General features: G+C 37.8%; 1 protein-coding gene across 4 annotated transcripts in view; it reads left to right on the plus strand.

Annotated features, from left to right (window-relative positions):
* The window catches only part of ERICH1 (glutamate rich 1), a 94854-nt gene that overhangs the window by 26516 nt on the left and 54382 nt on the right, over positions 1-13956 (plus strand). For all 4 annotated transcript variants that reach the window (XR_012763252.1, XR_012763253.1, XR_012763254.1 and 1 more), the window contains exon 3: positions 8068-8205. Coding sequence is in view for 1 of the 4 variants with exons in the window: in XM_075414749.1 (XP_075270864.1) it covers positions 8068-8205 (138 nt within the window). In the remaining 3 variants the exon portion in view is untranslated. The remainder of the gene's footprint in view (positions 1-8067; positions 8206-13956) is intronic.

Raw genomic sequence — 13956 nt, forward strand, 5'->3', positions numbered from 1 at the left:
GGACTTGCCTGAAACTAGACCAGGAAATCAACAGATGTGCTCATCAGAATAAAAGTATACAGAGTTTAAAGTTCTTTAAATAAAGTTTTTTATTCCATAACTGGAAGTCATCACTAATTACAACTTAGACATGGCCTTTTAGATTTGGTGTTGTTGCATTTATTAAAAAAAGAAATATTGATTGACGGGGTGTCTTTGGCTTTTGAAAAATGTGTTGAACAAATATGTTCTGTGGCACTGGAAGAAATAATTGAGCTGAGTACTAACTTAACATTTTGAAGATAGCTTTATTGTCCTGATATACAGCTAGAATTCATAGACATCTAATCAAAGTATGGCCTATAATCGTATACCATGACATGTACAAGACACTGAAGCTTTTAAGTTAAATAACACTTAGCTGTATAGTTTGCTTCATCATTACCTCATATATTCAACTTTCAGAAAACAAAAAATTTGTACCACTTTTTAAATTAGCTGTCTCGTAATTTTAAAACTGCCATCTTCTGTACTCGCATTCTGCTCTAGACTGTGTTCTGTCCCTTAGTTTCCTTGATCAAGGTGTTTTCCCTACTTCACTCTCACTTTCTGTTGTGCTTTGTTTTCATTATTTTTCCGAGGGAATGTAGGTGTTTTAGTGGTTCATAGGTAAAAATTTTTCCTGAGATGAGTGAGAACAAGAGGAAGAAGGATTTCTATTTTTTTAATGTGTTTTTACTCTGTGCCCAAGAATGTCTGCCACTTCTAACATAATGAAACTGGGGCTGACTTCTAATGGTAAGTCCTGTCTCCAATAAAATGGGCTATAATACAGCCTTTCTAGGTGTCTAAAAAAAAAAGAGTTAGTGTATGTGTGGGAGGTGGGGAGGGAAATAAAATTGAGCTCTTTTTTTCCCTTTTTTTATTAATTTCCCATCCCAACTTTGGGCCTTGTGAAATGGGTATGTCTTTATTGACCTCAATTTCCTTCTGAAGCTTTTGGTTTCCATCAAGCTGAAGGAAGAAAAGACAATAATAAGGACGTACTTCTAAGGATTTTTCTCAAGTTGTTTTTCTTCTTTTAATGCTTTAGTCCTCTGAGCATCAAACCTCTTCTCTTCCCTCTCGTCTTCCCTGAAAACTTTACTGATGTAATGAGACCTGTAAATTCCAAGTTTGAACATGTCACTTTCATAGAAATCTTTTGCAATTATTCCACTGGAAATATTAACAGAATACAGAATGGTTTAAAAATATATTTTTAAACCAAACTTAGATCATTATGTCATTTTCACTAGCCACAAAAAACACTTGTCAGGAATGAAAAGTATGAGAAAAAAGTGCCTTGGGTTTTTTATCCTTTATATAGATAAGTAATGATCTATGGCATAGTTTAAAACAGGAAAAAAAACCCAAAACCTTTGTATTTGTTTTTAGGTCATCCTACACCTGTTTCAGCTCTTAAAGAAATTGGATTCCTGCTGTTAATACAAATGAGAATACCATAAAGCCATCTGTGCTATCATTCAGTGGAAGAGAATGTTAATGTTATAGTGAAGAAGCTGCAATCTGCATTGAAATAAATACGTAGCCATAAAAAGTGTAAGAAGTGCAAATATGTTTGTGGAAATCAGCTACTAGCCTTTAGAATGACAGAAATGATTAGACAGTTGGCAAAATGCTATTGTATAGGAAAGAGTTCACAAAGCCTGCAAAGTAGATAATGAGACTGCTTTGTGAAATAATTCTGGGCAAATAATTGTCAAAAAAAGCCCCACCTTGTGCTGAAGCCCTCAAGAAGGGGGCTTTGATTGCCCTTCATTGCAAATAAACCCCAACAGCGGTTTTGGGAGTTGAAGACATCAGCATTACTGGGTAACAACACTATAGTGAAGTGCTTCAGTTGGGTGATGAATCTGAATAAGGAAGTGTTAAGCTAATAGGTGTCTGAACCTTATTACAGTAGACTTCAGTAAAGTTGAAAGTTACTTTAAAACACAAAACAATTAAAAACAGAATAAATAAAATCCAAAGTAGATGGCTTTTCCAAAGTGCAGAGGCCCTAACAAAAAGGTAACTAAGTTGGCAATATTTGTAGAAGTATTTTAGACACTTAATACAAGATTAGTGCATGGATCATCATTCATTTGGATACTGTCATTCCTCTTTCCATTTTCCCTCCATTCTAATCATGCTTATGCTTGAACAGGAAGGCTGAAATGTAGCTTGTCAAATACTAAGTAGACCCTTCTTTCAAATAATATTACAATGTGCTTAGTTGAAAAGGACTGGGAATCCATCCAGTCAGACTTATGAGAACCACTGAATGATTTTTTTCTGGTTTCACTGAAAATCTAGTCGCTATGTTAATATATTGGAAAGGACAAGCTGTAAGGCTGGCCATCAGCTACCCTCTTCCTTTTCTATTCTCGTCAACCTGTGTGCTCTCCACAGGGGTGAGAGCTGGCAGGGGAGCTGCTGTAGGAGTTGTTTCCAGACCATTCATCTGTGCTAAGCCATAGGCAAGTGTTAGCTCCCTAGGGATCTGCCCAGTGAAACCTTGTGATCCTCTGAGCTCCTGAGAAGCCTGGTAGTCATGAGGACCAAATAGAGATTGTCATAAAGGTGGGATGAAAGAGAAACTACTTGTGCTCATCCATCTTGTTGGCTTTCCATCAGTGTGGTAACTGGCACAAGTCATTACAGGCCAAGGAGCCATGGGCTGTGGGTAGAAAAAGGAATTTTCATTCAAAAATAAAACTTGAAAAACTAGTTTTATTCATCTAATCAAGTCTACTGAGTCACCAAGTCATAGAAAGGAATGCTTAGGAAAGAATCCTGTAACTACTGACTTTGTTTACTTTGTAGTCATTTCCATTATTTGAGAAGAGGGAGCAATCTCTCTAATCTAGGCTTTCTCTATTTAATGAAGTGAAGCACTTCTGGTGATGAAGGTGTCAGGAGGGAGGCTGGAATGAACTCACTCGAGTGACAACATGCTACCAGACACAAATGGTGTGCACCCTAGGAATCAGGAGCAGTCTTCTGTAATATGGCTAGGCTTCTGGGAAAAAAAAAAATCTGGGCATGCAGTGAAAACATGCTATTTCTTGAACATCAAAGAATAGTGGATTTTGTAGATTTAAAGATAACTGAATGAAGTAGCAGAAATTAAGATCAATCCAAAAAATTCAGTACTGCTGTCTATGCTAGTATGTAGTGACCAATAGTATTGGTCACTCAGAGTATTGGAATAAAATGAACGCATTGTACTACTTCCCCACAATGTTCTCACAACAGTTTGCTGCTTGAGGATTTTCTGAGCCAGAGGACAGCATGTATCTGTTTATCTGATTTTTTTTTTCATGAATTTGTTGTTTGAATCTGTGTAACTGTGCAGTTTGGAATAGAACTATACACTTTGAAGTTTACCTGGCAAGCAGGGATATTTATCATTCAAAACAGATAGCAGACATCCTCAAAATTTTAAAGCTGAACTGAACCTTGCAGAAGAAAATACGTTTTCAGTATTCTATTACAGGTAGTCATGCTAATGAAATACGTGACAGTAGCAAATAAGATAACATGAGACAATTAGGTGCCCAAAAGACATTCCGTAAACTTTTTTTGTTTAGAAAGAGATGAAGACTTTTTGGAAAGAGTGTATTTTCTTCAGCCAAAAACTGGCTTGAATGACTCTCCTTGTTTATTCCAATAAAGTACAGATAATGAGGGAGATGGATTGGAAACTAATATTTGCAGATAAGAGAAATTTTTCTAGTAGTTAATTCAGTGAGACTGGGCACTAGAGGTGTTGAAACAAGCTAAAGGAATTAGGCTGTAATAGTAAACTATTTTTTATTAGCTCTCTATAAAGGGAGTTCCATAACTTTGTGAGGCGCAAGCTCCTACTTGCAGTAGTGAATCTGTACAGAAACAATTCATCAGCTACTCCAACTGCCCAGCAAAGTAGCACAACATTTCCATTATTGTGTGATGGTTATCATTTGAGTAAAACAAATGACCAGCAGTAAGTGACTGTCCATTCTTTACTGGGTTGCTTATTATCATCATCATCGTTTTTTCTCTCTACCCAATGTGACTTATCTGGTATTGAGGGAGAAAATCCTGCTGAAGACTAAGGTCAAGCAGTGGGAGTTGTGCAGCACTCCAAGGAAAAGGATTGTACTTTCCGATTGCAGAGGAGACTACTTGAGCTAAAAGGTTCTGCGTTTGCAGAAAGTGTGTGGGGTATCTAGGATCACCAGATTTGTTTTACAATGTTCATGCTGATGAAGGACTACTTGATGTCTTTGCATTGGTCAACAGGAAAAGTACCTATTTTTCAGTACCACAGCTCAGGAGGACCCTCAAGGTGCATGTGTTCTACAGTTAGTTATTGATACCACCTTTGCTACGCTTCATTTTGTGGAGATTTTTTGGAGGAGACAAACCTTTCTTGCCCAGAATCTCACTTGTATATAATAAAAATGAGGAATAGCTTACATCATAAGTAGAAACGTGCTTTAATACAAGCTTTTTAAAGGAGATTAACAGACCTTCTTCAAGCCTTATTTTTGTCGAGACCATATCTACTGTTAACACCATGCAGTAAGTGCTTACTAAGATCACTTTTGTAGAAGTCATGACACTGAACTAATCAGACCTTGGATTCGATCCAGCATCAACCCCTCTCTTCCTGTTCTTTTCTGTAAAGATCTCTTTTGTGGGAAGGAACTCTCTTCCTTTTGGAGAAGTGATAGCTGGGTGTTTCCAAGGGATAATTTTGTGGAAAAAATCAGTGGCAACACCGAGGTCGGAGGAGGAGGTGCTCTGTGGCCGAGCTAATGTTCCTAAAGGACTGCAGCCCTTGGACAACCTGCACTGGCATCAGGAAATAGTGAAAAGGGAGGAGGATAAAGGAGAAACCACTATGTACTGTCTGTGAACACCCACCACTGTGCACTGCTCGCTGCCTCACTGAAGGGACTGAGCGGAATCTGTGGCGATGGTAAGCAGGGAGGAGAGATGTCTGGAGTGAAGATGAGCTGGGGAGGAAAGGTGTTTTCTCCTAAATATTTTAATGTTTACCTTTTTGGTTTGTTTTTTGTTTCCTGATACCTGAGTCAGTAGGTAAGTATTTCAAGCAATTGACAGTAAATTAAGTTTAATTTTCCCAATTTGAGTCTGTTTTGCCCACAGCAGCAGCAGCTGGTAAGCAATCGCCCTGTCTTTGACTCATGAGCTCTCTCATTCCTGTTCTTCTCATTTTTTTCCCCACCCTGCCCTCGTGCTGTCAAGGGGGAAGTGAGCGAGCATCCTGGGGGAAGTTAGGCTGCTAGCTGGAGAACTGAAAGTGATTCAGTCTCTGCCCAGTGTTTAATCAGCCTTCCCAGCAAGGAGACGATCCAGATTGTATGAAGATGCGTTTTGGCCATTCCTGTATTAGAGCATGCTTGGGCACACCTCGGTGTTCGGGCAGTCTGGAAGTCACGCTAGTGGTATGTGCCACCATTCTGCACTACAGGTAGGGGAAAGTGTAAGGATACTGAAAAATAGCCTTAAAACAAAGTATACTGTGCCTACCTGAGATGACAACAGACTCGTCAGTCGGCAATTCTACATGGCTAAGGCGAGATGGAAGCTTTACTCTCAGCTCTTTCTTAAAAGGTCTGATACTTGTTTGTAGTGGGATAGCAAGAGGTAACATAGCTAGCCAAGCTACCGACATACTTGCAGATGTAACCCTGGTAACGGCGTAGTTTAGATGCACTTCCCTACTCTGTGCATAGGGTTGATTTACATGCAAAGGAGCTCTTCATGTGGGGAATGTTGTGAAGAAGAATATGAACAGGAGACAACTCGATTCAAAATATTTATTCCATGTTCATAGTTTGCCTTTAAGAGTAATGCTTGTTCTTTTTTTTTGTTTTGTAAACATCCTTTAGATCCTACCCCCCCAAATAAAATGTCATAAATGGGATCCATGACTTTTAACTAGTAGAAAGAGAAGCATTCTTGAATATCTCCAGTATCTGATTACATTCTTTAGTCAAAAAACCCTTTTTATGTTACGTTTTTATAAGCTTAGCCGTTTGCTTTCTAACAATGTTTATGACACTGTAAGCAGCCCATCTCTTCTCAGCCCAAGGAGACTATGGCCCCAGGCTGGAAAAATCAAGACTTAATGGCTTGAGACTAGAAGATTTATTGATATACTGAGATTATACAGTTGTATGTATATTTTTTTATGATGTGGTAACAGTTTGGTTTGATACTTGTACAGGATTAGCAAAGACCAATGTTTGATTTATGGTTTGTAAACTACTTGAAGATGCATATGAGGTGAAGAAGATGATTGAAATTGTTCTGAAAGGAATAACTCAAAAAACATTTATATATCCTTGTAATTTAAAACTATCACCAATTAGTACTTCATCATTAATCAGCTGGGGGGGAGGAAGGAGGGAATCAATGCAAGTACTGCCAGTTCAGTGATTTGGCATTAACTTCATAAAAGGGATCTGCTGAAGAATTACTCCAAATTATTTTTTTTTAGTGGGTCTTTTTCCAAATCACATAATTGCTTTTCATCTTTCTGTATTATTTGTTTCTTTTCCTTTATTATCCTTTAAAGTAAGCATCATCAATCAGTTTGAAATTTTCTGGCTTTTTCAATAAAAACCTTTCTAATGTGTCCTCAAAACCAAATTATTACTTCCTGATGATGAAAACACCTATGATGTAGCTTTTCAAAAGTGCCTTCAATGTTCTCTCGTGTATTTTATCATAGATATCTAAGATGATCAGTCATGCTGAACTCTTTGAAGTGTGTTATCTGAGGAATGTCAGTGTATAGTTAAATTACATGTTACAAACAGAGATCCCTAACAAGAATTTTGTCACACAACTGCATTTTAAATGTTTAGGTATTAGTCCAGTCATAGCTGCAGCTTGGTAATAGACTCAGATCATCTGGGGTCTTCTAGCAAGTTTGTGGTGTAAGGAGGGGAATTTGTCCACCTGTCAACGATGTTTTTACCGTATATTATTTTAATAGTTCTGTCTGTGTGTTTTTAAAGGGGTAAATTGCCCCCGAGAAGGGCAGGGTAGTGCTGTGTCTGTGCTGGTTTATGGAGCTGGCTGAGTGTAAAAAGAACGCACTGAACCATCTAAGATTACGTTGCAGCGCCTGGAGACACCTTGAACATCCTGGCCTTCTGGAAAGGCTTTTGTCTCCCTGTGGTTGAGCTCCACTGCTGTCATTACTTGAGCAAAGAAAATGCAGTCTGGTTTGGACTGGTTTTGTGTCACTGTAGCAGAGACCCATCTCTGTCATTCCTACAGAGTTACTTCTTGTCTGGTGAACAAATGAAAAGTTCACACTGCCAGTCTTACACGTATTTTTAAATACCTTCTAAAGAGAAAGATGGAAATACTACAGAAACAGTCTACTGCCGTCATCACAAGTAGTTTCCTATACGATGAAATAGTTGGGGAAAAAAAAAAAAAGGGCAGAGAAAGGACGAGTAGATGAGCCCTCCTGGGGCTTAGTCACATGTGGCTTTCGAACTCCCTTTATCTTTGCACCCTTCTGAACAACACAGGCTACGTTTGAAAGGTCTGCATATGGACAAACCACAGTGCTGTGATTCTTTTTCTGTTGCTAATATCACTTCGTAATCAGCTTGTATCTCTCATCCATTTTTTATGAAACGGTTCTTAAAGAAATAGTGTCTGCTCATGCTGAATGGGGAAAAATGTATGGAGTGTTTCTTAAAATATCACTGAAAGTGGAAGCTTCTTCTGAAGTTAGGGCAGAAGAGTTGTCTGATGCAAAGAAAAAAAGTGTTTCTGGTGGAAAGAACTAACCTGTGGAGTATTTGTTTATTTGTAGCTGCTGCACAATTCAGTGAAATTTTGTTGATCATAGGATAATTTCAGTGTTCCACACCTGACTGTCTCTTACTTCATTTTCCTTTATAAGGATTTTTGAGACCACTTTCATCATTGCTGTGGTTGGGAAAACGTTTGAGAAAATCTCTGCTGAGATCAATAGCCAGACACTTTGTTTTTTCTGTTTTGTAGGCAGTGACAATACCATTCTGTCTCCAAGGAGAATGTACACAGTGAGTCTTCCTCCGGAGGGTTATGTTGCTGTTACTCCAGATGCTGCTGTTAGTATTTCAGTTTCTGAAAACTCAGACAGTAGTGCTGACTCAACAGGTAAGTCTGTATGGTTGTTGCTATGATTAATTTTTCTCCAGAGAAACTTCTTGGCAACTCAGATCATGTAGATCCAAGTTGCAACAATTAAATATTTAAACTGTTGCTGCCAGTGGGTGTCACTGTTTTGCAACATAAGCAAAATGAGGATGTACGTCTCTGTGGGTTCATTTCCATTGTGAGAGTTTGAAGACCAGATTCAACATCTGGTCACAGCCATACAATGCCACTGATGTTACAAAAGTGTAACCGAAGATAAAGTCTTCAGCTCCTCCCATTCAAGTGCCAGATTTATGTTCATATTACACCTGCTTACAGTCATATTATTTTTAAGAGTAAATGTTAAATAAAGCTGTTTTGAGAAGTCTTACTCCTGATGTTCTGAGGAATTGGGGAAAGACTTAACAACCTTTCAAATTTACCTCTCCCAATTAGAACAGACATTCAGCTGGTTGAAGGGGAGAGATACCATTCCCTTAGCGTTGAGAGGCTTTCTGGTGAGAAACTGTGACCAAGTAACTTCAGAACCAATATTTAGCATTGTCAAAGGATACAAGAGAAGAAGCACATGATCTGCAAAGAAGTGGGCGCTAACTTTACCTCAGTTAAAAACATGGTTTTCTGAATGATGTTGCCAGAATTAAATTGATTCTGTCTGTCTTAGAAGTCCTAAGCTTAGATAAGATAAATTCATTTAGTTTTTTCAATTGCTGTGTTCCTGTGGAACAAAACCGTGTGTCACTGTCGTGTGGTGCTAGGGGCAGTCTATAGCGAAGAAAATATCCAGGTGAGCCTGAGCAAGTAAAACACTTGATAACCAGTGTTTATTAAACTACTATATCTATTTCAGCCTGGAGACTGCCTAAATGTAAGGAAAACGTGAGATACAACCTGCAGGTACAGGAAGGCAAATACTTCTTGCCTTTGAAAACAGTACCCATAGGGATGAATTTTCAGCTTGGAAATTGGGTCTGCACTCTATTCTGAGCTCCATTCTGAGTCTGAATAAAAGTAAAACTATCAAAGTAGCTCAAGAGACTGAAGCAAAGTACAGCATGACTGATGGCACATCAAGAATGTTCTTTCTTGGTGTGAAAATGGTTTAAAGTCATTTTTTGGATTGGGGAAGAAGTAACGGTAGAAGTTGATACTGTTGGGATTATGGATAGGAAGGTGTTCTAATGCACAACTTCTAGGTTGTGCTTTTCTCTGTGTTAGGTAGGATTCATGTTCAGAATCCAGAGTCTGTTTCTAGACTATCCTTAAATTTGTTTAATTACACAGTTCTCTTTGGACAGTTCACTGGGTTTCTGTTTCCCCACGTCAGATTCAAGCTGCTTCTCTGATAGTGAAGCACCCTTCCTCTCCCTCCATGCTGTAAAATCTCTACTTATTCTTTGATGTGATCTCCTTTTGGATGTTAAAGGAACACTCCCTTTCTGTATTTTGCGAAGAAGACAAATGAAGTCTCATGAGACTTTTTAGGTAAATAAACCTATAACATTCACTTTTATACAAGCAGTTAAGTGACTTCTAAAGAAAACATTAAAATGCAGGCCTCTGAACACTACTGCAACTGAGACAGGTTCTTATTAAGGTATCAGCCCAGAACTTTTGGGGCAAATTTACTCAGCTGCTGTGTAAAATCTATGAATAAATCAAGATGTGGTGCATATTAGATGTTGATATAGTGCATACCAGTAAAGTAGACTAGGATTGCGTTATATTGTCCCTTTTTAGGGTCTTAAATATTTGTCTGGTTTTACATTGGATAGATTATTGAATAATGGCTTTACTTGCTCATTTTTTAGATTTAATATTTTCCTCTAGTATTTCAAAACAAACGTACTCAACCGTGATAGCAGTAAGTAGTGTTCTGGTGTTGCTTAGTGACAGTATTGACTGTTGGATAGTGATCTCTTTTAGCTGATCCCAATCTCAGTGTTCAGGAAGAGTAGGTTTTGGACTACGGCCCCTTTTTTAACAGTTAACAAATGCATCTGGAATTTTGGGAGACGTATATTAGGATTGGTTTGTTACTTGACTCTACAGTTTATCACAGAATCAAGAAAAATTAAGTTTGAAGTGATCTTTGGAGGCTTTTAATCTATGTTCACTTTGCAAAGTAGGTTTAACTATAAATGTCATTCTTGCCAGGTATTTGCCTAATTTGTTCGTGAATCTCCCCATAGGAAGATTTTTCTTACATGCCCTTTTCTGTTTGCTCTAGTGTTTTACTACCCTTTAATGCTAGATCTTTCATGCTGCAGCTGAAGTCCCTTATTTGTGCTGTCTAAATATGGATGGCAGAATTAGAGATCTATGCTAATCCTACGAGGTTGAGGGACATGGTTAAGTTTACTAATGTGTATGTCTTTTATGGTATTTAATTTAAGCATATGCACTCTTGTATGTTTCCCAGAGGTAGGGGGAATAAAGCTGCTCTTTCAGGTTTATTTTCTTCATCTAAGTAGGTGATTGATGAACCTGTAGTAATGATAAGAAAAATCTAAGTTTGCCTTGCCTTTCAAGAAAATAGTAAAAATTAAATTTATCCAACACTCTAATTTGTTGTTCTAAGGTGTCTAGTTTTTACAAACTCCCTTGGCTGTTTTGGAGAAATTGGGTCACTATGATGGTGTGCTCATGTCAGCCTTCTGTTGACTGGACTGAGTGACAGGAATTAGACAGTCAAGAGAGGAAATGATGCAGAGAGTTTCTTTTTTATCATCCATCAAATTGTGGTCATATACTCAATAGCCTCATGGCGTAAAGCTCGTAAATCAGAGATCAAAATTTGTTTTTATTATCTATTTATTGAGTAATATTTCTTCAGGAGTAGTCACTTGAGATACACAATCCTGTTTAAAAGGGTGTTCTATATGAAAGGAGAATCCAGGAAACTTTAATTATGTGTTCCTTCACTTACTAGGAAGCGGTAGCTTAGTTCTGATTTGTTTTGGGTTTAAGTTTCATAAGATGAAGTTAAATTGTGGAGTTCTTGCTGCTTCTTTTGGGACAGGTGAAACAATAGGAAATACTGTATCTTGCATTAAAACAAGAATGCTAAAAATGTAACCTTGTTCCCTCTAAAAGGTAAACTGATTTTATTTTTGCTGCAATGTTTCTTCTTGGATACTCTTTAAGCTACAATAATAGAATATAATCTATGAAATAATTTTATCTGTGGACAAAACAGTGTGCTGGATTACAGTTTCTCTCTGAAGTGCTTTAATATTAAATCCAAATTTTTATGTAGAGTTGCAAAGGGGTCTTTGTTGTTTCTTAGACTCATGGAAGAGCAAATTCCTGACTCAGAGACTACAGAAAATAAAAAGACTGTGCCTGTAGGAGTTCAGGAATATGCGGTAGTTGAGGGCACCTGGAAGAATAGGTAAAGCGAATTCAAAGAAAAATGTTCTTGGGTATTTTTTTATTTTTAGTTTCGTAACATGTTCTTTTTTTCTCGTCAAGTCTCATTCATTTTTCCTTCATATTTTTAAATCGCAATGCAGCATTCATGTGATAACATGCTGTTGTTGTTATCTTGATACCAGCCTACCCAGTTTTGGTGAAACGCTTTCTATAGGTGGAAGGAGCAGGACCTAACTGTGCTTTGTCCTACCTCCCAGTGGGTGTCCTATGAGGCGCTGCTAGCTGGGAGCAGGAGTCCAGTCGGGATGTTCCATTCCCACGCTGAGAAAAGTGAAGTTGGAGAAACAGAAGCAAGCAACCCATTCGTTTTTTCTACCTTTTGGGAGCTGGCAAGTCTCAAATAATGTGGAAGGTGGTACTTCTGTGGGACACTTCCTCAGCTAGTTAAATTTGCTTGTTGGCCTGAGGCAGTGCAATTGCACATGACAGAAGTGTACGAGTTAGTTTTTAATGTAGCTGGCCTTTGGACTTCTGCTTTTTTTATCTGTTTCTGTCAGAAAGGGCAATACTGAAAAGAATTGCTACTGCTGCAACAAGATGTTCAGGCTGAGGGAATGAATTTAGAGATCTCTCACTTACATACAAGTAAATCAAGTTATTCAAATGGGATGCATCCCAGGAAAATACTGGCTATCTCAGTGAAGGATAGCGACACTGGGGAGGGGTCATTAGCAGAACTCCTAAAAACTACTGCATTGAGTTTGGTTCTGCTGGCAAAAATGTTTGGACTTACTGATCAGCAAAAGATAAATTTGGTAAAGGCATGATCAGGTGGTCTCTTACCTGTGTGTAGTGTCTTGATTCACTTAAGATTTAAGGCAGCCATTTTAGGAAGACTTAATAATGCTTAAGCCTTTGTTTGTTGTTAAGGAGCTGCTAGTATGAATCATGTATTGACTACTAACGTTCTTGGCAGGTGATTGGGAATGTGATACATTGCACAACTGAGAGCACACCAAGGGAACAGTATGTTTTAAGCGGCTGAGGCCGGCAGCAGACCTTTTGCACTGGCAGGTAGCACCAGTTGTGAAACTTAAGCATTATGAATCTTTTTGTAGCCTTGAAACCAGAGGGATCGTTAGACCACGTAATTTAATTTTCTGTACCTGTTAGAGAGGTCTTACCCTGTATTGAGCTCAGAAGTTTGTTGCAGTAAAGAAGAAAGAGGGGGGAAAAAAAAAAAAAAAAAAAAGCCATTTCAAAGATGCCACAGAGGCTCCACTACTTTCTGGTAATTTGTTCTAATAGCTAATCGGCCTCACTCTATTTAAAAAAAAAAAAATTTAAAAAAGGCAGAAAAAAAGCAATTCTCAAATTGCCTTCCTCCATTTGAGTAAAGAGCTTTTATTAAGCAGTATTTTCTTCCCACAAAGAAGCACAGTAATCAAGTCACCATCTATCGTTTTCGATTAGATAAACAGATCCACTTGTGTATTGCTCCAAGATACTTATTTCAATCCTCAAGTAACTTCTGTAGCTCTTTTATGTATCTTCCTTTTCATGGCATCCTTTTAAGAATATAAACTCCAGTACTGCATGTAGTACTTGTGGTTTCAACAAGGCCATGTACTGAAATAAAATAGTCTTTGTATTTCTGCTACTCTTTTTTTATATGTCAGAAAATTGCTTCAATGTTTTTCTGCCACAGCATTCCACCAAGAACTCCTGTTCTTTGATAACATTGATACCTTGGCCATTGCCAAAAGCCAGACTCTTGGAAAATGTTTTCTGATAAACAACTGCATTTGGCCATGTTTAAAATTTCTGTGGTTGAGGGTCTGGTTTTTTTGCTTGTTTGATTTTGTTGGGGTTTATTTTGAACTAGGTTTTGTTAAGTTATCTCAAGCCATATCCTAAAACCTCAGTGCTATGAGTTTGTAGGCTGTATGAGTTGCAAGAAAAGGTTGTCCAAAGCTGTAAGTAATTTTATTTTCTCTATATGTTAATAACTCATGTCTTAGATTTGCCATTCTAGGATTCATATCATGTGATTTCAGCGTGTCCCAGCATCCCAGTTTCAACATGCAAATTACAACAGATTGCCCAGAATTCTTACCATTGAGGAAACTAATACTGTATCAAAGTTTTTAAAATGTTTTCGAAGTAATCAGAGGGATTATCAGTAGAAGAAAGTTAGAAGAAATACTGCATGAGAAGATTCTTATGCTTCGATCTCCTCATCAGTTCGTTCATGCATACAGTTATCTCAGTGATGTTACAATATACATTGTCTATGTAGTACTTATTAACTATAAATCAAAATTTTTAACAGTACTCCATGACTACTATGACCTATTTTAAATAAATGAGAGACTT

The sequence above is a fragment of the Opisthocomus hoazin genome, chromosome 2, assembly GCF_030867145.1.
Source record: "Opisthocomus hoazin isolate bOpiHoa1 chromosome 2, bOpiHoa1.hap1, whole genome shotgun sequence".
In the NCBI taxonomy this organism is placed as follows: Eukaryota; Metazoa; Chordata; class Aves; order Opisthocomiformes; family Opisthocomidae; genus Opisthocomus; species Opisthocomus hoazin.